Source organism: Hypomesus transpacificus, chromosome 18 (assembly GCF_021917145.1).
Source record: "Hypomesus transpacificus isolate Combined female chromosome 18, fHypTra1, whole genome shotgun sequence".
NCBI lineage: Eukaryota > Metazoa > Chordata > Actinopteri > Osmeriformes > Osmeridae > Hypomesus > Hypomesus transpacificus.
The window spans coordinates 4,493,136-4,520,503 of NC_061077.1; the positions used below are offsets into that span (position 1 = coordinate 4,493,136).

The following is a 27,368-nucleotide window of genomic DNA, read 5'->3' on the forward strand; positions in this document are numbered from 1 at the left end:
GTATGATATCATGGTATCATAATCACTTAGAGTGGGCTCAGTAAAATCAGTGGGGACCCAAGCTATGGCTGATGATTGGTGCCAGTCAGCGTGACCTGATATTTCCTATTAGAGGAGATCATACGGAAACAATGATGTCATCAAATGAAGGAGACGTTTCTACTTCTATCAGAAGAGGGCAGTGTGTGTTCGTTTTATAGCTATTCATACCAAGTGAAGGGTCCACAAGAGTGTCCTGACAACTCCGCTGGTCAGTTATCATGCTTCATGTCTGGAGTTCTCCCATCCCTAAATGCTAAAACCATTATTTAAATATACATCTGACATTGAAGCTATAAAGGATGAACCTTTGCCAAAACAATTCCAGTTTAAACACTTGGGAGGCATTTTTGTCACTGATGTGTGGTGTTTTTTCTAAATGACTAATAGAATGATAGATTGATTGGTCAATGCTGAATGCTTGCTGTTATTGCAAAGGAATGACAATGACTACCAGATTCCTCATTACTCTGTGCCAAACCCAGTGTGCAGGCACTGGTCTTACTTAGCCACTGGAGTGTGCTGTTGTCCCACTGGCTCTCATGCCGGGTAGTCCCTGGAATTGAAATCCAATCAGATCATACCATCACATGACTGTGGTATGACATGGTCTCATGGCCTTGTTGACAGCTGTCCTCAAACTGTTATGATAAAGGTCCCATCTCATTGTGAAAGCTCACGGGAGGATTCATCATGCATTATCCCTGTGGACTGAATTGTTTGAATGAAAGCTTTTACCTTCTGACACCTGCCAGTCCCCTGCAGAGACACTGTCACACCTGAAGTACTGATCCATCTCCCACAAGTCTCCTAGTTGACGTGTCTAATGAATGGTTCTAGCACCTTCCTGTTTGACAGGGTATTAATGGTTTTATGGAGCCAGTGATGTGCACAGCCCTCTCTATGCTGAGGAGGCAGAAGCTTGTTAAATGGATGATGAACACTGTCAGGTGAATTGGTCTGTTCTCTAAGCAGGGGAATGTGAGGCAAAGAAGAGAAATAGATATGGATATGTGCTATTCCTGAGGCCTCCAAACTAGTACAAGATTTTGCCTGTGGTTGAAAGAGAGCATGAAAGATAAATAGAAAGAAAGACAGAAAACCTTGATTAAAATGATTCCCCTAATTAGTCTAAACCACAGTCTCTAACCATCTGCTCAATATGTAAATGCTCCAGTGATAGTAGGAGAGTAACGGCCTGTTGACCAGATCTGTTTACCATGGAAGCATCTCCATGTGATTACAGGTGGAACGCTTGGCGACTCCCTGTAATTGGCTCCCAGGGTGTCAACAAGCCTGTTTGGTATTCACACGCCCAGAGCTGTGACTCAGAGGCTGTGAGTGACAGGTCAGGGCGCAGGTGCAAGGTGGCAGACAGACCATGCCTGGGCAATGTGTGACATTCTCCTCTTATCTCTCCCTCTGTTCTCTCCCTCAACCCTCGCTCTCTCTCCTTCCCTTGTTTCTAGACAACCTTTATGCAATTTTCTTTTTCCATCACCATAGATGCATGATACATGTCATTTTTGATCCCCTAGTTCAACAGAAGGGTCCTTGTGGGAATAATGAAGTGAGGATCCTGTTAAGAAAGGAATTAGTAACTGAAGAAAGAAAGAATAAATGAAAGAAAAAAGAAAAAACAGTGTGCCTTTGCGATTAGAGATGGCTACTGGGGTAAAACGGTTTTGCTTTACTCCAACGCTGTGTGTGTCATGGCTCACTGAGGGCAGAGCTTGAATAAACTAGCAGACCAGCTCACCTACTAAACCTTCTACCTCTATCACAACTGTGGTGGCAGGAAGAAACAGGAAGAGAAAATGTCAGTGTGTTTTTTGGTGTGTGAGGATGCACTTGGTATGCACTTTAATGGTGTCACTGGTGTTACCACAACTGTGGGAAAAATCTTGACACATCCATGTAATTTTATGTATCAAAAGTTTATTCATATTCCATAGTTCTTTATATCTGTACAACAAGAAGTAAATATTCTTAAAACTCCATAACATATTTGCATAACATATTCAAAACAAACAATACATCCATTATCATCATCATCTGACAGAGTAAACAAAAAATGCAGGTTGGTTCATCTACAGTTTAGTCAAAAAACTGGAAAACACAGTGTTCATTCCAACTAACAGTACTACATATTCCATTCAGCCTCCAAAAACTAATTTTCAGTGAATGGAGGGAGGAAGGCAAGACGGAAGAAGGGTCTGTTGGAGAGATGGTGTTAATTTAGCTGAATTAATGTGAAGGATCATTCTTGCAATGCAAACATCATTTCTCAGGGTAGGAACAAATTCACCTGGTACTGTGTGTTGCTTGCTTGAGGATTTAGGTTGAGGACTCACTGTCATGCTGCAAATCTCATATCTGGTTAGGTTGTCTGTGCACTTGGATTCACAGTGTCAACCAGGAGTAGGCGGATGGATTGCTTCTCCTCAGGGGAGCAGGAACATTTGCTACAACATGTTTATCTATCAATGCTTTGCTCCAATTCCCCCACAGCTAACACAGTCTCAACTTCAATACAGGTTGTTCCTTGACTCTTAACACCCAAAATACTGTATATCTATGAACTTCTTGATATTCTGCTGTACTTTCTAAATGCAGTATTTGTATGAGGCTTTGAATAAAAGTATCTGCTAAATGAATTAAATGTCTGACGTCGTGTAACATTGCTTTTCTGACCCAATGTAACTGCTAGTCCTTATGACTCCAGTTGTCCGTTATATGTGTAAGCAGGACAGCACATGTTGTTAAGGGTTCTAGAATATGCCTCCTAAACATCTAACTCTACTGAACCATACAGACACACAGTACTCATAAATACTGCAACTTCATGCCTTGGAAAGTCCTGCTTCTAGAAATTCTTAAGGGAATATTTTAATCTCCCAGTCAACTACGGTTAAATTATTGCTTCATCAGACACAGAGGACACAAACAAACACATATAATCTCAATGTCAGCATGTCTACCAAATTCATTTAATCTGAAAAATACTAAAGGTAAAAGGACATGGTATCTACATAGGCCTACAGTTTCATCACTCTACTACGTTCAAATATATGTCGGTCAGACTCAGCAGTGACATTGTTCATTTACAGTACAAAAACAGCACATGGGGCAATGGCATTCTGCACACGAGGACACCGTTCCAAAATTTAAATGTAAAAGATAAGAGTGTGCTCTGGGGATTAGAGTGCGTGACAACATGAACTGTATGCTGTGTGTAACTGTAAATCTATAAAAACTATACATATTCCCAAAAGAAAATCCTGAGAGGAGAAAATACATAATGAAGTATGAGGAAGGAATTTGGCATGACCATCATCAGTAGCATAATGAGGACACATTCAGTCATGTAACAACAGTGAGGATCGATTCAATTTCCCTCATCCCTACCTTGCTGTGATACTTAATCCCTAAGCAAAAACTATTAGGAGCCGTTCACTCTAGTATTTATACTTCAAAGTGTCTTTACAGTGAGTGCGATCGGTAAACCATTTTCAGACCAACACTTTACGGAACTCAGTATGGAAGTATTCTGTGTGGAAGTGTTCAAAGGTATGGACATGATCAAATGATGCGTAGGAACTAAACAGACTGTGACGGAGCCAGGAGCAGCTACAAGGTGGAACCATGTTGTTGTGAGGTACGTAGCATGACACTACCGAGGAATCTACACTCATCCCTTCTCACATCAATGTCAGCACGGCCCTAACTGCCAACAAGAACAAGAAGACACACAATGGAGCCATAATCTTCAAGTTCTGATTGAACATCCAAGCGTCAGGCCAATAAAGTGGTGGCGATTGAATCATGGGGAGTTGTGAATCTCATAAATTCTGTCTATGTTACAGTGTGTGCCCTAGTGTTGAGCAGGGGATTGTCTCAGTCTTAGTCTTTTTCATGAGGGCTCAGTTCCTCAGCTTGGCCAGGGTGACTGGAGATCCTCCAGTCTCTAGTCTATAGGCCCTTCTCTTCTCCTTTCAGAGGATTCTGCCCTGGCATATCTGCATAACGCAGGTCCTCCTGCTGCCACTGGAGAAGGGCCGTGCCAGAAGAGGAGGAGAGACGACTGCCAGATGGATGGAGGGACGAGCTAAGAGAAGTTTCCAAAGGAGGCTGCAGAAAAGAGAGAAAAAGATCAGGGGGGTATGCATTATTAAATAGACAACATCATTGGTTATCGCTCACTCCATGGCCTTGTCCATACACAACAGACACACACACACACGCACGCACAACTCTGCTTCATCCAGGACCCCTGCCACTTGAACCCCTGCCAATCCTTCCCTCCTAAGCCTTCCATCCAGTCTTTGAGGACCTTTCTAATCCATGAATCCTGAGTTCATAGCCTTTTACTGACCTCAATAAGATATCGTTGTTGCCCTTTGCGATAGGAGTTTATTTACAACCAGTTCCAACACTGGCCCTCATCCCTGGTATAGAGACTGTAGATGGTGAAACCATCAGTGATGTAAAGGAAAAAGCAAAGCACTCAGACTCACAGTGGGCATATTCTCAAGCATAACATTTGAAAGTAAAACACTTTTGGGGATATATGGCCTGCGTGACATTAGAAAGACAGGAAGTGTGTAGAATCGGGTGGTCAGGGAGGGAGAGAGAGATGGATGGATGGGCCAGATGTTCAACCATCTCCTGTCAGGATTTATGTGAAGGGGAGGCAGATGGGATCATAACTCAGATGCACACTTTCCTATGTGGGCCTGCTAGTCTCTAGTCAGACAGCACAGTCAGACCGACAGCCAGATAGACAGACAGAGAGACAGACTTACATACAGACAGACAGGCAGACGGACAGGCAGACAGGCATACAGACAGGCAGACAGGCAGATGGACAGACAGGCAGACAGACAGACAGGCAGACAGACGGATGTACGGCATCATATCTTAGTTATCACTCTTCCTTTGGCCTGCCTCTCTATTTCTGGAGACAACAGATGTGCCCAGTTGGTTTCCTTGACAACTCGCAGTTGTCTCAGCCTGAGGTGCCTCCAGGTGACTATGGGCAGCAGGCTTTCTGAGTTTTAGATGGATGGAAAGCAAGGGAGAGGGGGGCAGACGTCTGGCATTTCAAGTCTGAGTCCGACTCCCCTGGTGGATGGAGATGAGGAGCCACCTGTCTCCTCAAACACAACAGACATGTTTAACATGACTAGCTGGTGGTTCTGTTGGAGACAGCGGCTGTCTACCTGCTGATCTTTGGAAGATGGGTTCACTGTGTTTCCCATAGAGCCTATGTGGAGCTTATAGCTTAGAGGAGAAAGGGAGAAAGGGGGGGGGGGGTTGATTAGGGTTGGGGAATAGGTGTGAAGGTATACCTGTGTTGAAGAAACATGTAATGTTCTTCTTTTGTGTGCCTGCCACACTCCCTGGTTGAGCCTATTCATCTAGTAAGCACAGTTCATTGGGTAGACAGAGCCCTGCGTGTGACTCTAAGGGGCTCCTCAAGGGCACAGAGCATCAAAACAACGCTCCCAACGACAAGGTTACCCTGGTGAGCGCTCCCACAGCAACTGAGGTGTTGCTGACAACAGTTTTGGAGAAGTGGGGGGGGGGGGGGGATCAACGTCATTCTGGTTCTCCGCTAATTACCACTGAGACTTTGAGACCAGCCAGATGGCAACACACACACACACACATACACACAAAGCCTGGGAAAGAAGACGTTCCAAGGAGGGACAGACAGTTTACCATAGAGAGAATAAACAAAGAGACACTAACATGCCGAGGCTAGGTAGGAGTACACTGCTCCCCTGTGGCCAAGCCAGGTGTTACTCTGTTACTGTGTTACTGTGTTACTGCTGTTACTGTGTTACATTAACATTTACATTTAGTCATTTAGCAGACACTCTTATCCAGAGCGACTTACAGTAAGTACAGGGACATTCCCCCCGAGGCGAATAGGGTGAAGTGCCTTGCCCAAGGACATAACGTCATTTGGCACAGCCAGGAATCGAACCAGCAACCTTCGGATTACTAGCCCATTTCCCTAACCGCTCAGCCACCTGAACTGTGGCTGTGTTACCGTGTTACTGCTGTTACTGTGCTACTGCTCTTACTGCTGTTACTGTGTTACTGGGTTACTGTGTTACTGTGTTACTGCTGTTACTGTGTTACTGGGTTACTGGGTTACTGTGTTACTGCTGTTACTGCTGTTACTGCTGTTACTGTGTTACTGTGCTACTGTGTTACTGTTTTACTGTGTTACTGCTGTTACTGTGTTACTGGTTGCTACTGCTGCTGTTACTGTATTACTCCTATCCCAGACACACAAGCACACACACACATGGTTCTATGAGATCTGCCAAGAGGTTATGAATTCATAAAGATACAGTGCTGCCATCGATGCATACTGTAGTCTATTATTCTTTTAGGAGATGAATGCCAGTAGATGTGTCCTGCGGAGAATCTTGGAGAGCTTTGAAAGGAGAGTGATCAAATATATGTTAGCACATAGGTTTGCGCTAAGTAAACACGCACCCGCGGAAAAGTGACTTTCAGACAGTGGCACGCAAGTCCAACAAAGACCCAGGCACTGCCATGCAGAACAATGGAGCTGCTTTGTAAGGCCTTAACAAAGGCACTGAACACATTCAAAAACTGGCTGCATGACACACATACACACACACAAATTACCCACATACACACACAGACACACACAACTCAATTTTTATTTACCAGATATTTTTTCTCATTATCTCTGCCTGTGATTGTGTGGGGAGCATTTTTGGAAATCATTTGCAACTGAAGTAATAGGGTTTTGCGTTTGCTGTGAATCTCAAGTATTGAGCTGTGAGCTAGTGAGGCTCCCCGAGCTAGATTACTGAGGAGCAGAGTGCAGGGCCAGGGGAGTGCACTGAGGCAGGCAGCTGGTCCTCTCTCTCCCCACAACTACATCTCCATATAAGGGCTGGTTGCAAGCTCCATTACTGAGGACATACCATGCACAACTGCCTACACTCTACCTACCTCTCCCCCCCGCAATCTCCACCTCTCCCACAATCCTCATCACCACATCCGAGTGGTTCTATACAGTAATCTCTGCCCCCTATGTTTAATATATATTTCTGCCCTGCCTTGCATGTCATACCCCCACCCCCCATCATCACCCTGACCCCTCTCCACAACTCTCCTCTCTCTCCCCTCTCTCTCTATGCTTCCAACTGCGACAGTAACTCATGTCATGCCCTTAACACTTCTATTCAATCTTCTCATTCTTATCGACCCCCAATGCCTCCACCCTTTGGGTGACACACACGCTGCTTCCAGATCTATCACACATCATTACATCTCATCAGTCAGCATTGGAAACAGCCCACATCTAGAAGAGACACCCAGGTGAAGCAGGGGGTGAAGGGGCCTGAATACAGAGAAGCAAAACAGTGATGAAGGTAGCCTTTTCCCTCTCATCTCCTCTTCTTTTTCTTTCCATCTCTTATTTTCTATGATGAAGGTGGCCTGAGGACACAAAAAGAGTCTCGAGAAAACACTTCGGGGCATATCAGGTGAACTTCTAGAAATTCTAGACATTCAAGAGGATCTGAAAGTGACTTTTAGTGAAAGTGACCTCATTCACAGTTCAGACCACTTTAACAGCACACCATCAGACGTCTACTCTTGCTCACCTGGTTTACTCTGGAGTTAGTGACTGATCGATATTTAATACTGTGTTCAGTTCTAGAAGATGAATCAGGTATGACAGCCTACAGGGCTTCAATCTCAGTTTGAGGTCTGGCATGTTAGAACAATGACATGGTACTGAGAGCTTGTGGTTTAGGGCATGGCTGGCAGAAGCAGATTTGAGAGAGACAAGGATTGAAAATGTGGAATCTGTGATACCGTCTAACACTCTAGGCAAAAATTAAATAAGCGTCTTTCTCACGCAATTTATTTGAGACCGGCTGCACCTCGTGGGTGGAATGTTTAGATGATTTGATGATTTGTCTGGTCCATATAACCAATCAGGTCGCCTACAGTACAAACAGTTGTTGTGTGAAAATAACTGAGCAGATATTAAGACAAACAAAATTCACAAGGCTGGGACCAATGTTCACCAACATAGAGATCATTATTATCTCATTATTCCTAATGGATTTCTACATCAAGATGTATCAGTGATCTGAGCAGTATCTGAGCTGCAAACACAGGTTCATTTCCCACAATGTTTGGAGGTACAGGCTAGTACCTCTGGTATGTACTATAAGCACAATGTATTTCCTTTACAATATTATTGTAAAGCTTGACCAGAAGAAGACAATGTTCATTTGATATGAATAAATGTTTTGACATAACTTGCCAACATGCTTTTGAAAGAATGCAAGAGCACTGAATTACCAAGTTGGAAACAGCATTTTGCTACGGGGGCAATGCTTTGGTCGTTTACCACCAGCTCATCATCATCTCTCATCATGTTGCCTACAGACCTGCAACCTCTCCCGTCCCTACACATACACCCCATCTCTCACCCTCACCTAGCAGAACCTCAGGTGTTTTGCGAGGGCACCCAATTAGCTATCTCATATAGCTCAGAGTCAAGGCCTGTTGAACTGGTAAATTACATTTGCTTCACTCTATTAATAAAAGTGTCCTACACAGCATTTTAATTTCCTTGGTCTCTCTTGAGTGAGGGGCACCAAGCACACAGTCAGACTGTCATTGGGACTTCCAACCATATCTGGTGGGGGGATGCACATGAAGGCAACATTAGTTCCAGGAGACCGTCTGTTGAGATGCCATCTGTCTGTCCTGTCCATCCAGCCTGTCAGCACTGTGCTTAAGGAACACATCAGTCAGCCTGAAGAAACGTACACAATCTGAACACAAGCCTACACCTCAACACTTGATGTCAACACTACACCTCAACACTACACCTCAACACTACACCTCAACACTACAGCACACACACAGCCACACACACACACACACACACACACACACACACAGCCACACACACACAGCCACAGGCCTGACCTCTGCTGAGCAGCTGAAGGTTCCGGACCTCCTCTCGAACCTGAAGCTGGAGGACCTGCTGGAGGACTTCCTGTCTGAGCGTCTCCTGGACGATGCCCATCCTCTGCAGCTTCTCCCCGTTGAGACGCAGCAGCGCACGCCCTGGGCAGGCGAGGGAGGGGGAGAGAGAGAGAGAGAGAGAGAGAGAGAGAGAGAGAGAGAGAGAGAGAGAGAGAGAGGGGGCTGATGTTAGGAGACCTGACACCCTAGAAGAAAGTTTGAAACAAAACCATCTGAGGAACCATTTTCAGCTGTGTTCTGGCAGTGCGTGGGGAGGGGAGGGGGGCTGTCTTTAGCCTTCTAATATGCATCTGAATGTCAATGATGTATTTTCATCTTTTATGCTGGATTCACCAAGTTAATAACAGTGAACAACACATTAGTACAGGAAGCATCTCTCCAGGCCAGCTTTACAAAAAGTTATTTCACCACACATTTACCATGCCATTACCCAATCTAAACATCACACATTATCATGTGCACACACACACACACACACACACAGCAGGGCAGGGATTTGTCCTTCAATGGTGAATCTATCATACCTGCAGCAGCCCTATGTGAGGTCCACATCATAATTAGTCTCATTACTCATGCTGTTCCCTTTCCAAATCAATCCATCCATTCTCATTTCCCCTCTGTGAACATGGACAAATCTGTTCAAACACACACGCTCGTGCAGACACATACATTGGGGAAGACATTTAACCCGTGCTTGTTATTCCTTCTCATATTCTGTAGCTGTTTAATGCCACACATGTAGCCATGTTAGTAATAAATAGTACTGTGGCAGAGGAGAGACGAGGGGAGGGGAGGAAGGGAAGGAGGGAGAGGTGAAGGGAGAGGGTGAAGAAAGGAGAGAGGGGGCGAGGAATTGACAGCCATCCTAACCGCACCCCCTCCTCTCTGACTATGAAATATAAATGTCCTTAATAACGTTTCAGCAGTGATCTTTTATCAGGGAGAATATAAAAAGGGAGAAGTGATTCCTGTGTCTGATTCCTACTCTTATGTCTGCCTGTGGGCCACTGGGCAGTGAAGTCCTCCCCTTCCATTCTTCTGATATTTTCTTTCTTCTCATTTCATATTAGATCTTTCCCCTTTTTCTTCTCAGCGGTTGGTGGTAGTCTTATGGACAAAGGGCTAATGTACTTGATGGAGACATGCATTTCAGTTTCGTGCTTCTTTGTCTTGTACTCAGAACTCTCACACTTCCCCACCCAGAGAGGTTGCTACTCCTCAAGGATGCAAAACAAACACACCTGTCTTCTGCTTCTCCTTACCTGTATTGTGTTAAGTCATGATTGTATGATGCATACAAATATCATTATTTCAGGATACAGCTTTGTGTAACAAACTAGGATTATATTGTACTATTATTAACATGGATTAGTTGTCTCAGTTCTATAACGTTATTCTATAGAATAGACTACAAGACAGTCCAGGATGGGATAGGACAGGAGAAGAGAAGAGAGGGAGAGAGGAGAGCAGAGCAGAAGAGAAAAGAAAAGAGGATGAGAGGAGAGGAGAGGAGAGGAAGAGAGTAGAGGAGGGGAAACGAGGAGAAGACAGGAAATGAGAGGAGAGGAGAGAAAGGGAGAGGGAGAGGAGAGGAGGAGAGGACATTGACCTACATTCTGACAGAAGGTCAGGACACACGCACCTCCACTAAGGCTGAGTTTCCCCATGCAGCTATCACAAAGGAAGATATCAGAGTTGGCCTCCTGGCTACTTCAAAGAGACAATGCTTCAACAAACAGCAAGGTTATCTCTCTTAATGGATGTATGCGTGCATACGTACCCACGAGTGTGTGAGCATGTGCTGTATTTCCAAGACATTGTTCCTGCTGCTTGTCTGTGGAAGGGATTGGGTTCCCCTCTGATCTACAGTCCTTTATCTCCATGCCCAGGGGCTTTTAACATCTCTATCTTTCTGTTTCTCTCACACGAGACACACAGTCACATCCTTATCAAGTCAATACAATGAAAGACCACAAAGTTTAGAGTAGAGAGTAACTTTTGTGTTTTGAATCATATCAGCTTGAGGTTTATCATACACAAAAACACACACATTCACCCCACCCTCCATGCACACACACACACACACACACACATTTCCTATTCCCACTACTCTTTGCATCAGTTGGTGTGTCTCCCTCCTGCCCCCAGAAACAGTGTGTCCTAGAAACTACTGGCCTTGGTCTCCCTGGAAACAAACGAGACCCAGCTGATGAATATAGCTCCAATCAATTCCTCACTGACAGACTTGATACAGCCGCATCCAATAATGGCCTGCAGATAGACAGAACGGAGTTGTCAACACGAGAACAAAAATTGGAAGAGAAGAAAACAAAAGCTTCTGTTTCTTCTGGAGAGACAGACATGTTCTATTCGCCCACAAAATTAATTGGTTCTTAACAACTGTCTGAGGGCAGGCTGAAGCTGTTACTGTCATGGCCGTGAAGATAAAAACACTTTAGTCAGACAACAGAGAGAGACTGAGAGGAATATGGCTCCTTTCATGAATATGTTTTCAATTTATTTCTGGTGTGAAAGGGCACTAGGACTGCAGACGGTAGTCACACAGACACACACACACACTGAAAAAAGGTACATATTGTATCAGCTACCTCTCAAATTGTGTACAAAGTGTTTGCAGTAGAGTGGCACCGGCCACTATGGCAGACATTCAGATAAGAGAGCTGTCTTGCTGTACAAACACAATGAGTTCAGTACAGTGGATACAGACCAATACTACCACCTGAGCAGTGTCTGTAGATTTCACCATTTAACAATGGCCATTCCAAAAAGAGCCATACTATAAGCTGTTATAGCAGTAGAATGTTGCTGGTGTATACATAAAGAAATGTGTCTGTGTCCCCGTGTGTGTGTGTGTGGGTGTGTGTGTTTGTCAGGGTGTGTGTTGAGGGGAGATAGCTGAGTGAATACATAAAAGAGGAGTTCTGCTTTTGCTGCTACAGTGGCAACATCCTTTTTGATGGGTTATCTGGAACCCTGAGGCAGACAGATACAAATAATGTGTGGCATATCTGTGTGTGTGTGCGTTGAGTCTCCAGGCCTGTGTGTGTGTCGTGTCTCCAGGTGTGTGTGTGTGTTGTGTCTCCAGGTGTGTGTGTGTTGTGTCTCCAGGTGTGTGTGTGTGTGTGTGGCGTGTGTGTATCGAGGTGCTGAGTGAATAAGTGAGTGGTGGCTGACCCTGCAGCAGAAAAAAGCAATCTGTTCTCTGTGAGAGACTCTGAAAGGAGCTGCTCCATATGTCTACCCTCTCAAGGCTAAGGCACTATGTATGTGTGTGTGTGTTTGTGTGTGTGTGTGTGTGTGTGTGTAGATCTGTGTGTGTGTGTCTGCATGTGTTTGTGTGTGTGTGTGTGTGTGTTTGTGTGTGTGTGTAGATCTGTGTGTGTGTGTGTGTGTAGATCTGTGTGTGTGTGTTTGTGTGTGTGTGTGTGTAGATCTGTGTGTGTGTGTTTGTGTGTGTGTGTGTGTGTGTGTGTGTGTGTGTGTGTAGATCTGTGTGTGTGTGTGTGTGTGGTGGTTACAGTAAACCATTTCTGTTCCCATAGCTTTCCCTTTCTTTCATAAAAGACACAGTGTTCATTCTTAGCCAAGCATGAATGCACCTAAATCTTCTTTGGGAGATTTGGGTGTAAACCGTCTTTAAGTTCCCTAGTTGAAAAAGCTAAGCTCTGGAACCAGGAAACTAAAAATAAAACTTGAGTGAGTTTTGATTTCAAACAGTAAGCCTTTCAGCGCCTGTACCTCTCCCACCTTCTGGACTAAAACAACTTCAGGAAAACATCAGTTACATCAACTACATCCACATCTCCATAGACTGTTTATGGGCATGCTGACTTGTACAGGTACATGTCCGTGTTTTTGTGTGCTGTGTGTGCTGTGTGTGCGCTGTGTGTGTGTGCTGTGTGTGTGCTGTGTGTGTGCTGTGTGTGTGTGTGTGTGCTGTGTGTGTGTGTGCTGTGTGTGTGCTGTGTGTGTGTGCTGTGTGTGTGTGTGCTGTGTGTGTGTGCTGTGTGTGTGTGTGCTGTGTTTGTGTGTGGTGTGTTAGTGTGTGCTGTGTGTGTGTGTGTTACCTGTGATGGCATGGTGAGAGAAAGCCTCCACGTAGGTCAGGTAGTTGTGAGGACAGTGCTTCTTGAGCCACTTGCAGACGTCCTGCTGAGTCCACAGCACCACTGGTTTGGAAAGGCTGGACAGCGTAGGACTGGTGTGGTACACAGTGAAGGCCTCGCCTGGACGCAGCTGAAGCACATGCACACGCACACGCACACACACAGGATTAATGGCTGCTTTTTCATTTTCTTCAAATTGCTTCAAATAAATGGTTCTGTAATCACTTTTCCACTTGAAAAAGCAGACTTCTGTTTGTTTATGCAATCCCACACATGCACATGCACACACACACACGCACGCAAATACATTTAAACACCAAAAGAACAGCATAAGGTGTCAATGTTCTCAGGGAAAATCCCAAACATCCCTTTGTCCCTGCTAACTAGCATCACATGACTTCCCTGCCCTGTATGATACACAGTTTGCTTATCATTCTTCTAATTTTTCAAAACAAGATGTTTGTAGCCATGACTACATGCTGTACTGTATGTAGTTCCTAGGAGACTAGACTGTGAACCCACAGTTCAGTGTTCAGTTTCAGTGTGTGTGTGTATCGATGCATGTGTGTGTGTGTATGTATGTGTGTGTGTGTGTGTGTGCCTGTTTGGGTGTGTGTGTGTGTATTGAACCTTCTATTTTCCAGGTCATCTCACATTTTCAATCAGCAACAAGAGCTCTGACTGGGATCTCTGCAGCATCGGTTGCCCTAGTGTCTGTCAGCCTCATCTCTCACACACACACACACACACACGCAAAGTAAATGGCCACTGCCAACAATTGTCACAGTATTGACAGTGGGCTGGGCGGGGGTTAATAAGGCTTGTTAATGAGGTCATGGACAGTTAATAAGGTTGGAACTAGAGGTCTTTCCTCCCCATTTCCTCTTCCAGAGAAAGATTATTCATATGACAGAGCCAGTCTCTCTCTCTCTCTCCCTCTCTCTCAACATGCGTGGCATGATAAGAAAGACAGGATTGAACAGAAGTCACAGATAGTCTCCTTGATTTCCACTATGAAGTGTGGTCGTGCAAAATCATCTCCACTCACTCTCTGTCTCACTCATTCATATTGTGCATGTTATATCTCCAACCATATGCTCATATCCTCACCCTTACAGACACGCACACAGACACAAAAACATGTGCATACACACACAAAGACACTCTTAGATGCCTACTGGCTTGATGTGTTGTAAGGCTTAATTGAAAACTCCATCTTTACGCTCTAGTCTGCATCTTGTTGCCCTAATTGCGTGCATACTCCAATCCATGCTCAATAATATGCTGGAGCCTTCTTAATAACCCCAAATAAAACGCTCCCCGTCCTTAATGAAGATTGAGTTAGTGAAGGTGTGAAAATGCTTGTTCTCACAGATGATTAAGTAAATAATCATGCTAGTGTTTTCTCATTTTTGGATGGCCAGTCTCCCGTGAGGAATGGAAGTGTCTCCCTGTCTCGTTGCTTCCCTGTGCATGTTGAAGTAAGGGCTTCAGCACACAGAGTAGGACAGGGGGGCACAGCAACATGGAGAGAAGAGAGACAAAGACAATGACAGGGAAGAAAGGAGAGGAGACTAGAGGAGAGTTAGTGAAACTGACCTATCAGTAATTTGACTGGCTCAGAATTCCGGTGAGTAATGGCCTTCATTACGAGCATCACCTCACCCGATCCTTTCACACCTCCCTCCCTCCTTCACTCTCTCCTCTTCTCTCCTATCCTTCCAGGCCATCCATCAGGGCCTATCTGCTCTGGCCACATCTCTGCTGGAGTGTTCACCCTCAACCCCTGGAGATCTACTTCTGTCCAACAGGAGACACTCTCCCATTCATTACACATGAAGGAGGAAGGTGAAGGGAGGGAGGAGAGGAGAATGTCTGTGTTAGAGAGAGAGAGAGAGAGAGAGAGAGAGAGAGAGAGAGAGAGAGAGAGATAGAGAGAGAGAGAGAGAGAGAGAGAGAGAGAGAGAGAGAGAGAGAGAGAGAGAGAGAGACAGCATGCATACAACAGGTGGTAAAATAATGAGCAGCAGGAGGGACAGTAAGCGAGGCAGGGGGAGGCAGGGGGAGGCAGGGAGGGGGTAGAGTGACAGCCCCCTGTATCCAACATCAGTCCTCCTCCACGTTCAGACAGTTTCCCTCGAGGCTCAACTCTGGCATCTAAAAAGGACACGGCATTCCTTCCAATATGATCTTTCTGTGTCTCAGTTCTTTTCTTTTCCATCCTCTCATCCTCCTCAGGACCACTGTTCCCCGTTACATTAAACCTATCATTCCATCCTGCCATCTTCCTTCTTCCCTGCTTTCCCTACATCCCTTCCACTCTCTCTGGAACTCTGTATTGATCCTTCCGTATCTCACTGAGTATCTTCAAGCCCCATCTCCCCTTTCTTTTCACTTTGTTCTACGCTTTCTTTCATCCCCCTTTACTTTTCCATCTTTTCCCTCCCTCCCTCCCTCCCTCTCTTCCTCCCTCCACAACTCTTTCTCCCTCTCTACTTATCCACAGTTTTTCACTTCTCCTCTCCTCTTCTTCCCTCCTCTCCTCTCCCCTCTAACTCCTGCTCCACGACCTTGAGCATTGAGTTTCCTCTCCTTAGTCTCTTTGTGTGCATGAGTGTGTCTGCACATCTGTGTGTGTCCTTGGTCCCCCCAGCGGAGCTGAATCAGGGATTACTGGAGATGCTAAAAAGGTCCAGGGGCTTCTTAAAATTCACCCTCTGTGACTGATAAGCTCCCCTCCCTGCCCCAGCCTAGCTACTCTCCACCTCTAGTATGCCCCTCAGCCCCCCCCCCCAGGACCTCACAGAGCCCCCAGCACCCCCCAGGACCTCACAGAACCCCCAGCCCCTCAGCCCCCCCCAGGACCTCACAGAACCCCCAGCCCCTCAGCCCCCCCCAGGACCTCACAGAACCCCCAGAACTCTGGACGACTGCTCTGCATCTACACCCCACCCCCTCCCTCACTGATCAAAGAGTCTCAGCCAATTAGTACAAGCAACTGTGTTTGTTTATGCGAGTGTGTGTGTTTGTGTAGTGAGTGTGTGAGTGTGGGGGGGGTATCGGTGTGTCAATGTCAAGGAGCTGGGGCAACAGCAAAGTCAGAGCCATGAGAATGTTTCTTACCTCCCCTCTCCCTCGTCCCACCCCTCCTCTCTCTTCACAATCTCCTCTCTCTCTCTCTCTCTCCATCCAAACAGCCCACAGCTCTTTCCCACCAACATCCTTGCTCTCTCCTTCCTTTATCTTCCACAAGGCCCTTACCCTTTCTGGCTTTCTTCTTCCTATGCCCTCCCCCTCTCCCTTCTTTGTCATTACTCTGTCAGCCCTTTAATCTGTCTTTCAACCCCAGAGACCAGGCAGATTTGAGTGGCCCAATCCTTCTTCCATCCTCTGCTTTGCACGGGTCCATCCTGTGTCTCTCCTTCATAAGTCTCTCCCTGCGGTCCTGCTCCTGCTCCCGCTCCTCTCTTCTACAGCGCAGCAGGACTGCACATGTCCCTGTGCTTCCTGCATCCTTCAGACTGTGTCCTGCTGCTGGAACCCTTCATTCTCTCTGTCCCTTCTGCCTGTCCTCTCATACTGCTCTCCCATTGGTTCCCTGCCAGCCTCGGAGCATGTCGAAGTCCCATGATCCTCTGGGGTGTGAGCAGACTTACCCCAGGAGAAAAGAGGCGCAAGCAGGGATTAGTCTGAGCTGTGGAGATCCTTGACTTCAACACATGGAGGGAGGTAAACTGACACACAGGTCGCTTTGTGTCTCTCACTCTTTCTCATTCACGTTCTATCTCCGTCTCTCTCTCATTACATTTTTCTTTCTTCCATCCATATTCTTCCAGTCTATAGAGCTGATCCATTAGGCAGAGGGAATAAGAACAAAGCTTGATGGTCTCATTATCCAGAGCTGGTCATTTACTGCTCCCCAGACCCTGTCCAGCTTGGGGTCAGCTTGGTGGGTCAGTGACTAAGGCTGGTAATGAGGAGACTAAACTAATAACAGAACCATCTAACCCAGCCACACCACCACGCAATTTAAATTCAAGGTCACGCACACACATGCAGTCGAGCACGCACGCACACACACATACACACTGGTTGTAATGGTGCATGCAAAGCACAGCAGCTGTCATCTCGCCCAAATGGTGTCTACTAGCTTTCATTTTTTCTACTCGTCTGCTTCTCTCTCTCTCTTCATAGCTCTCTCACATAGAATCCTCCTCATGATTTTTATTCCAATTCTCAACAGTTTGGATTGAACAGAGAAGAAGCTGTGTAAAGATATGAACTGAACCCATCTCCATCTGTCTCCTCACTCAGGGCCACGTGGAGGCTTGGTTTGTAGGAAAGCCAACTACAGGGGAATCAGTCACACACTTACACCTAACTGTACTTAAGCTCAAACTGACAGAACTACACTATCTAGGCTAATAGGCAGCTTCCTTTGGGTATTCACTACGTACGCACACAAGCTGGGCTTTGTCTCATGTAACTTGTTTATTCATTAGTGCGGATGAATGTAAACCAAGCTCATGGAGTCTAATCTAATCATCTGCCCTCTGAGAGCTAAATCGACACACGCGTGCGCAAACACAAATAAGAGTGAAAAGGGGGGAGAGAAAGATGACCCTAAAGCCTGTTGAATAAAGCATTAGATGGGCTTGCTGTTCAAAGTCTTATAGTCACCATAAATATTCTCATGGCATTAAGGAACTTCCGGCTCAATCAGCTGGAGTTGAGCATGACCGCACTGAGGGACCTTCCTAAAGCTTCCATGAAGACGTTCTTCCCAAACTTCACTAACTCTGAGGCAGCCATTCTCTTCTAAATAATTGAATGTCACGTGTTTCTGCACGCGTTGCTCCACTCTCTGCAACTCATGTTTTCCAGAAGACCCTGAAGAAAAGACCCCGTCTCCTCAGTCTCTCTCGAGGCCCCAGCCGTCTACAGTACAATCAGGAAGATCGTAACACCACAGGCTGTTTTAGGTCAAGCACTGTACAAGGAAGTCCTAGAATTGAAAGGGCCTTTTTCTTACTTTGTTATGGCCTGTTGTGGATCTTCCCAGATGGGATTCCATATTGCATGAGAGCAGAGAGTGGAAGTAACTGACATGCTGGAGTATGTCACTGCATGCTCACATGACCTCTTGATAGACACTGCCACCCAGCCGACCAATCAGCAGTCGCATTGCTGATGCTTCTTCCATGACAACACACTGGTGGCTCAGATACAGGTTATTGGACCGATACAAATACTAAAGAAGTGACTGTTTACACTCTGATGTTGTGACAGAACTATTACCTGCATTCCAAGTATATGGTTTAGCAATCTGTGCTGTTACGTAACCCGCCTCAGTCTCTCCAGCACGGTGCTGCTACAGTACCTGTGTCTCTGGTGATGTGGAGCATCACCCCCCCCCCCGCCCCCGGGATCTACCAGAGGACAGGAGCCGCAGCTGGTGAGTGAAGCAGGCCTGCACACCTCGCTGATGTTTACGTATGCAATTAGATACGAAGATCTTGTTCTGTACAGCTTCCTTTGTCAGTATGTGTGTGTGTACCTGGATGCCCTCTGTGCCAGGCTGCTGCAGTAGTTTGACAGTGCGTGTGGTCTTCTGGCCCCGCCCATCATGCCAGGTCAGACTGCCTCCTGCGCGGCGAGGCAGCTGGTAGCTGAGCTCCTCAGCAGACACTGTGTGCTCCAGGGACGCACGGCAGAAACTGAAGCTGGACGCCGCTGGAGGGAGGGAGAGACAGAGAGAGAGAGAGAGAGAGAGAGAGAGAGAGAGAGAGAGAGAGAGAGAGAGAGAGAGAGAGAGAGAGAGAGAGAGAGAGAGAGAGAGAGAGAGAGAGAGAGAGAGAGAGAGAGAGAGAGGAGAGAGAGAGAGGGTTTTAAATGTACTGTAGCCATGCAGCGATGACAGACCAAAGGAACAACAACACAAAGCCATGGTGAAAATTCCATAATAACGGCAGTAGTTTTAATTTAGCAAAGTACAAGGTAACGATGGATTCATAGAATTTTAATCATAATCCTGAATTCAAAACATTTCAACAGCAATTGTCCTAAAGAGATCTACCTCCGCCCTCCATCTGTCGGTCTGTCCCTCCCTCCATCCCTCCATCCCTTCATCCCTCCCTCCACCATCAGTCCATCTGTCAGGCTCTGAGTTGTGTGAGTGACAGCTGTCGGGAGGTGAGTGCAGGGAGACCAGCGAGAGGCCTCCTCCCAGAGACAGACTCTCAGGTGACTGACTCATCTCTGTTGCCTCCACCCCAACCTGCTGCAGACCCATCACACAGCCCTGGGGAATCCTTCCCACTAGCAGAAACTGCGTGTAAGAGCATGTGTATAGCTGGTATTCATTATTCATTTTCATGTATAAAAACATTACTTTCACAGACAGTACATAACTCTAGTATTCAGTATTGTGTGTTATCTCACTATGATATAGAGGCCCATATGCAGAATCTTTGGCTAGCAGTCTGTCTCCCACTTGCCAGCTCTTGTCTAGCAGAGAGAGAAGAAAGAAAGCGTTGGGATACTTTCAACTCTATCTCTCTCTTTTCATTCTTTTCTTTAGAATTCACTGCCTTCTTTTCCGTCTTTCATTTCACTCTTTTTCCAGATGCACGTATCTAAATAGAGACCCCAGTTTCTCCCTAAATCATCAGCCTCTGTGAAGCATTAGGGTCTAAATGGAAAATGCTCCAAAGACCTTTCTTCCTCTCCTCCCCTTCTCTGCCCACTCTTTCTTTTGCACATGCCTTGCTTCCAGTCGGCTGTCTTATGTAAGCATTACTGCTGGCATCACTAAAGTGATTAGCGGCACAGAAAGAACTTGCCAAGTACAAAATATTTAATGAAGGATAAAGTATGATACTGAATTCATCTTGGTTTAAAAGTGAATATCAATGGGCCCGAATGTGCAATTGTTTACTGAAAGTACCCAGTACTGAAAGTACTCAAAATGCTTCAAACTTTAACATTTAAAGGATTCCATTCTGTGTTCTCTCTCCCTGCTCTCACCCGTCCATCTCAGCCTTTCTGTTTCGACATCGGTCATGTGCCATGCAGCTCGGGCTGACAAGGTCAGTGTGGCCATCAGAAAAGGAGCCTACAAATTGAGTTCGCGATATTGTTAGTTTATACCATTTTTCTTTACATAACCCTTGGGCCCATCATATTGTGATATTCCCTAACAATAACTGCCAATTTCCTCACTCGTAATAGTTCATGCAGCTAAAGCTAACACAATCAAGTTTTTACTTCTTGAAATTGAAATAATCTGACAGTTGATTGAACTCTTGTGGTGAAGGAAAAGTAGTTATGTTTTTTTGGAGACAGCTACAAACTCAGGAGAGTTCAGCCAATCCAAAGAGAACTACATGACAGATGAGGCTTCTGGGAAACCCCAGCCTTCAGGAGAGCGAGGAAGAAGGAGTGTTCAGGTGAGCACAAGGGAATCCAGAGTTCACAGAGCCATGATGGAGAAACACCCCCACCATTTCTCCCTCTCTCCTCCTCTCTCTCCTCCTCTCTCTCACCTCTCTCTCCTCTCTCTCCTCTCTCTCCTCCTCTCTCTTCCCTCTCTCTCCTCCTTTCTCCTCCTCTTTCTCCTCCTCTCTCTCCCCTCTCTCTCCTCCTCCCTCTCCCCTCTCTCTCCTCCTCTCTCTCCCCTCTCTCCTCCTCTCTCTCCCCCTCTCTATCCTACTCTCTCTCCTCCTCTCTCCTCCTCTCTCTCCTCCTCTCTCTCCCCTCTCTCTCCTCCTCTCTCTCCTCCTCTCTCTCACCTCTCTCTCCTCCTCTCTCTCCACTCTCCCATCCCAGTCCACTCTTCTTCTGTACTTCTACGGACTACATCAACATCCTTCTCAGTCTCCCCTGTATACCCCTGTATAGCCCTCTCTCCCTCCCTCCATCTCACTCCCACTCTCACTGGCTGTCATGTTCAGGTGGTCGGCAGGGCAAATACAGTGCAGCCCTGATCTCATTACTGCCACTCACACTGAGGGGGAGGAGACTGGAAGGAGACTGGAGGTGGGGCAGAGCCCAGTCACCGTAAAGACTTGTCAATCATAGTCAGCTGACCAGAGAGGGAGGGGGAGAGGGAGATAGAGAGAGAAAGAGAGAGAGGGACAAAAGGAAGTTAATGAATATTCTAGATACAGCGCCTACGTTCAAGAGCATTTTAATGTGACCTTTAAAGGTTACTGTACATGTGACATTAACATCCTGGTAGGCTAAGCACTCAGTTCCACTCTGCCCTCAATCAGTAACCCTGATGATCCCTCATCTTCCAGCAGTCATACCGCCCCCCTCTATGAGCACACATTTACATCTTAACCTATGGCTCTGGATCCACAGGAAAATAAAGCCTACCTCTTCATTGAGCTCAGCCAAATGGGATTAACAACACGCCCTATCATTGACACGTCGCTGGAAGGGACAGGACTGCTCCTGGCTCTACTGGCAGCCGCTGGCATCAGCTGGCTTCTGCTTTCCCCCACATGAGGAGAACTGGGATTGGGCTGCTTCAGGGATGTCATACCGTGAAAAGTACAGATTCCTAATGTAGGTTATAAGAACTGAAAGGATTAATGATTTGTCTGATCTGATGTAATTCCAGTCTCAAACATGTCCATCAGCAAGTCAGCAGGAAAGACTCCATGTTCTCTGCTTTCTTCTCTGCCTGGTTACATACATGATCAAATTAGGCTTAGACAACGTCCCTCCCCCCTAACCTTTCCCATAATTTATTTTGTATATAATTTATTTGTTGCATACATTAACAGAAGGGAAGGGATGAGAGGAGGACAGAGGATAGGAGAGGAGAAGAGATGAGGAAAGGAGAGGAGAAGAGAAGAGAAAAGAAGAGAAGAGAAGAGGAGAGGAGAGGAGAGGAGAGGAGAGGAGAGGAGAGGAGAGGAGAGGAGAGGAGAGGAGAGGAGGAGAGAGGAGAAGAGAGAAGAGTTATTCCCAGTCACAAACACGCACACAGAGGGGTAAGAGACTCAGACAAGGGCAGACGGTTCCAGACAGGGCCTGAAGGGCTGTGGAGAACAAGCTCTAATAGGTCACAAGAACACAAGTCAGTAGGTCTCTGAGCCTCAACATTTGTCCCACCTCCCCCTTTAGCGTGGTACCACAGTGAAAGGGAAAATCTCAGAGGTGTTCATTTTTGAAAGGACAATTAGCAATTATGTATAGTACCCCTAGAAAGTCATTCCAAGCCAAATCCCTCAATAGATCACCGGGCAGTTTTAGACTTGTGTGCCCCGGCCATAAGAGAACATTTAAATTTAGTCCCTGGACTGTTTTTTCTCCTGAATGTTTCCATTGGCCTTAACCTTGTTATAGTTGTGTATGTTCTCCACACACACACACACCCCAACCACTGATTTTGCAGAGGTTGTTATGACTAAGCCAAGATATGTTAGCCAAGCCCCCCGTCCACTTGACACCAGCATCAACTACAAGCAGGAACTCTTGGCACAGCCCAGCCTCGCAGCTCTATACCAACTACCAATCATTTCAGGGATAACGTTTCTATTTAAAGTCAAAGGTGTCCATAAATCTATTTCGAAAAAATCCCCCAACTACTGCATTTCTCCATAATCTGCGAGTGGCTGAAACGTTATCTTGCATTCATTTCACGCCTGTGTAACACATTTAACATAAATAACTAAATACAGTATCTCCAGTAAAAATACATAGCTCTGTTTCTTTATGTGTGAATATAGCTCTGGTCCCTATTTGTCCCTGTGTGGCTGTGTGGTGAACCCCAGGCAGCACTACCCCACCAGACCCAGCCTCAAGCAGGAATGAGCCATGAAATGACAACATCTTCACAGAGCACAGGGAAGGAGGGGAATCTGGTTGAGGCTGAGGACGCATAAATATATAAATAAATGAAGCTCTCTTTAAAAAACCTCCAGGGTCTTTTCCCATCATGCACTGCACTCCATTATCCACGGCGATATAAAACAATACTGTGAAGGCTGGAGTTACTTTTCACAGCGTATCAGTGTTCCTTCTATCACAGATATTCCAGGAGTACACACTGAGTCTAAACACATTGTGTGTGAGGCATGTTTGTGCGTGTGTCTGTGTGAATCAATAGCCATTGTGAGCCAAAATAATAATAATTATTATTATCATTATTATTATTATTATGTATTAAACCTAGTAGCTTACAGACATGAACTGTAAGTCCACTACAAGCTCCTGGTCACGCCTGTGCCAGTGCAGGACAACAGCCACGGTGGCCTCTAATGGGATCCTGTGTTTCAGCTCTGTGATGTGACACTGTCCCTCTGTCTCCTCAGACTGGAGAGGGTCCTGTAGGGGGCAGAAATCCCTGACCTTAACGAACCTCTTCAGACAGTCAGAGGATTGTTCCTATCTTATACCTAGAACCCTTCCCCCAGCACACACACACACACACACAATCTCCTCCCTCTGTGTTGTTGTGTGCTCACAGTTTATAGACCCCCCCTGGTCACAGGCAATGTCACTGCAAGGGGAAACGGTTACTATTGATTACCACCCCAGAGTGTCAGATAAAACACTATTACAGATCCGATAGCACACACACACACAGTCATTAGTGACAGTAATTTCCTGCCTCTATGACAGGTGCCCTTCATACTGTAGTAGAGGTGGGATTTTATGCTGGGACAGGTGAAGGTGAGAAAGGCACACACTTGAGAGGGTGAGATTCAGTTGGCCTTTTAACAGGATAATAGGGGTGAAGGAGGAGACCAAGCACGGATGAGTGAAAAGATGGGAAGGATGAGAGGAGCAGGGGAGTGGGTGGACAGAAAGAGCTGAATAGGGAAATCCAGGGGCAAAGAGCGGTAGGGAATGAATAAATAGGTGAATGGGTCAGACCAGGTGGGGAAACTGGAGAGAGTGTGAGAGGTAACAGGAAGGCCTGGAGGGAGGAACTATTAGATCCAGGGCTAGAGAGAGGGGGGGATGAAGAGATGGGTGTGAAAGGTCATGACAGTTAGATGTTCTCTACTCTCAGCTCTTGTAAGACGACGTGCAGCCGCAGATTCAATCTGGCTGACGGTCGATAGCTCCGAGCTGCCCTGAATGAATGTCAGCAGAAGAAGTGAAGAGCGGGAGGGGAAGGAGGGAGAGAGGGAGGGTGACAGCCAGGGAGCCTATCAGGGGAGGAGGAGGGGGGGACATACGGACTTCTGGGGCTCATATAGACCCATCAACAGGCTCAGCATACACTAGAATAAGAAACTGGGATTGTCCAAACAACCTAACATGGCTTCTTGTCACTGTCTGTTCCTATTTTACCAATGTGGAGGCTTAGGAAAGCTAAACCGGAGATCTCTCAGATAGAGATTTACTTTGAAAGGGATGTGCAGTAAACATGCTGGATGCACAGTTCTCCTACCTCTGATTTTGTCTGTCAAGCTTCCCTTTGTCAAACCTGAGCTCTAATTAACAGTCCTGGTATGACAAGGCCACTGCATGATGCTTATGTTAGTGTAGCGAAGTAGAATGCTTCAGAACATCAAGCTAATGATGGCAGAAAATAAAATCAAACCGTGTGTGTGTTTTTTGTGTGTGTTTGATTGGATTCTTTACAGGGGCAGTGAGACTAGAGCCATGTTCAGAAGAATGTACCTACCAGCCTCTACCATTACCATCATGTAAGTGTCTGTCAACCCAGTCAGGCTGAGACCTTGAAATGGACCCTAGCTGTGGGAGAGATAGCACATGAAAAGGCTAAACAGCTTGGAAAGGTCAACTATGAAGACCAAAACATTTTTCATGTTTAATTGCACAGTTGTGATTGCCATGGCCCACATCTGTATCTAAAAGAAGAAAATTGTTAGGGACTTTGATCTTGAATAATTGAATATGTTTGTAAAAGGCCACATGAACACCCCATCTCATAATAACTAGCTACTCTCCTGACCATGATGACTAGGATTTAATACAATTAGCTTCTCTCCACCCACACTACTGAAGAAGTACAGTGTATAAGCATAAAAATACAAATACTACTGTTCATTTAATTTACTTAAGTTATGTGTAAATTGTATTATTTGTGAAAGCCCCTATTAGTCTGTTCTACTGGAATTCATTGAGAAGAGAAAGCATTTGAATGATTCATTTAAGTCAAAACAAACAGTGCATCATTTTCCCATTCAAACAAGATTGCTCTGATACATTTTTACTGCTGGTTGATTTTCCCCTTGACTGAAAGAACGCCTGTCTGAATCCATGAGCCTATGTCTACGCACAAAAGTATACATGGCCAACCATTCAAACTCATCTCAGAATTTTAAGAATAATGTTGCAGCATATTTTAAACACACACAACCCTCATTCACAGTCCAGGTTCAGTAGACGGTGAGCTAGCGGGTAGTGGAGGCATCCAGGGATACAGGATACTGATGAACAGCAAGCCCAGACAAACTGTCTGGGACTGGACAGAGAGCTGTACCTTCACAGATGGCTTGGACAGCGGTCCGGCAAGGAACCACTACAGTCCTTCTGTTGATCATGGATCCACACTTCACATTTACAGTCCAGCTGGCATTACCAATATAGTAGGCATCCCATCCCTTTTTGATTCCAGTTCTGATAATCCCAATGTGAAAGAATGAGAGAGAGATAGATCAAGAGAGAGAGCGTTGTAGGGCAACTATGGAAGGCTTTGGAAAACTGCAAAGGAGTACTGATTCTACAAACAGAGACTAAAACACGGACAAACACACACTAGCCCCAGGTGACCAGACTTGACTATAGTTGATTATAACGGTCACATGTTCTAAATCCATACCTGCACCACTACCGTGGCACAATAAAGAGCATGGGAGATAGAGTGGTCACCAATCAATACTACATTGAGTGCACAAAAGCTCTGAGCTCCACATCACTCTGTGTGTGTGTGTGCATGTGCGTGTGTGTGTGTTGCAATAGAATAACAGTACAATAACAGTATAAGACAGACACAGAATGACACACACACGTATAGAGACACATTAGAAGAAATTAAAGTAAAGTATTGAACAGGGAGGAAGTTTGACAATGAAAAAGATGTGAAAAGGGACACCAAGGGGGAAAGACAGAAGGTATAGAGTGAGAGAGAGAGATGACAGAGACAGAGAGAGAGAGAGAGAGAGAGAGCGAGAGGAGAGAGAGAGAGAGAGAGAGAGAGAGAGAGAGACAGAGAGAGACAGAGACAGAGTGAGAGAGAGAGAGGAGAGGAGAGAGAGAGAGAGAGAGAGAGAGAGAGAGAGAGAGAGAGGAGAGAGAGAGAGAGAGAGACAGAGACAGAGAGAGAGAGAGACAGAGACAGAGACAGAGACAGAGACAGAGACAGAGAGAGAGAGATGACAGAGACAGAGAGAGAGAGAGAGAGAGAGAGAGAGAGAGAGAGAGAGAGAGACAGAGATGTGAGAGAGAGAGAGAGAGAGAGGAGAGAGAGAGAGAGAGAGAGAGAGAGAGAGAGAGAGAGAGAGAGAGAGAGAGAGCTGGTTTGTTAGTCTCATCACTGATGTGAGAGCCCAGAGAGCTCCAGTGAGGCACAGCAGGGAGTCTCTCCATGGACCAACTAAACTGAGGTTTGAAGAGTTCTTGTTTCCTTGCTGAGTTTCTCCATTCTGTGGTGAGAACCCTGTCTCTCTTTGATGTCAGCCAGTAGGAGGCAGAATACACAGAGGGAGGAGGGGGGGGGGGGGGGGGGGGGCCGCCGGAGGAGGATGCAAGCTGACACCACCCCAGTCAGGTCTGTGTTGAGGGAAACAGTAGGATCCCAACACTCATACACAGATAAAAAACAAGCACAACACACGGTAACTTGCATAAAAAACATCCAGGATGTCTCCTCCGCTGCTGCACAGAGGGGGGACTCATAAACCCGAAGAGGGTTAAGCTTTACCCTATGTTTTGATATGTGAATGACAGAGCAGCCATCTGAGTGTTTCCGCCTAGCAGAGATAAATGAGTCCTCCCTTTAGGGCCCCTCTGTGCCCCATCTCTCTGCCACCCCCCCACCCCCCCTCCCCCACCTCTCCAGCCCTCTGCAGTGGTCTGGGAGGGAGCTCTCTGGTCTGCCGTGTGTTGTGTTGATGGGGCGCTTTCCCTCCAGTCTTTAATTGCCATGTT

The 27,368-nt window shown here is 46.1% G+C and overlaps 1 protein-coding gene across 1 annotated transcript in view; it reads right to left on the reverse strand.

Moving 5' to 3' along the window:
- Positions 1-2,218: 2,218 nt before the first annotated feature.
- The window catches only part of samd10b (sterile alpha motif domain containing 10b), a 33,410-nt gene continuing 8,260 nt past the window's right edge, over positions 2,219-27,368 (reverse strand). Inside the window, exons 2-5 of the mRNA XM_047040364.1 lie at positions 18,787-18,962; positions 13,191-13,359; positions 9,043-9,183; positions 2,219-4,170 (exon numbers count right to left, since the gene is read on the reverse strand). Coding sequence (XP_046896320.1) covers positions 4,148-4,170; positions 9,043-9,183; positions 13,191-13,359; positions 18,787-18,962 — 509 coding nt within the window. The 3' untranslated portion in view covers positions 2,219-4,147. The remainder of the gene's footprint in view (positions 4,171-9,042; positions 9,184-13,190; positions 13,360-18,786; positions 18,963-27,368) is intronic.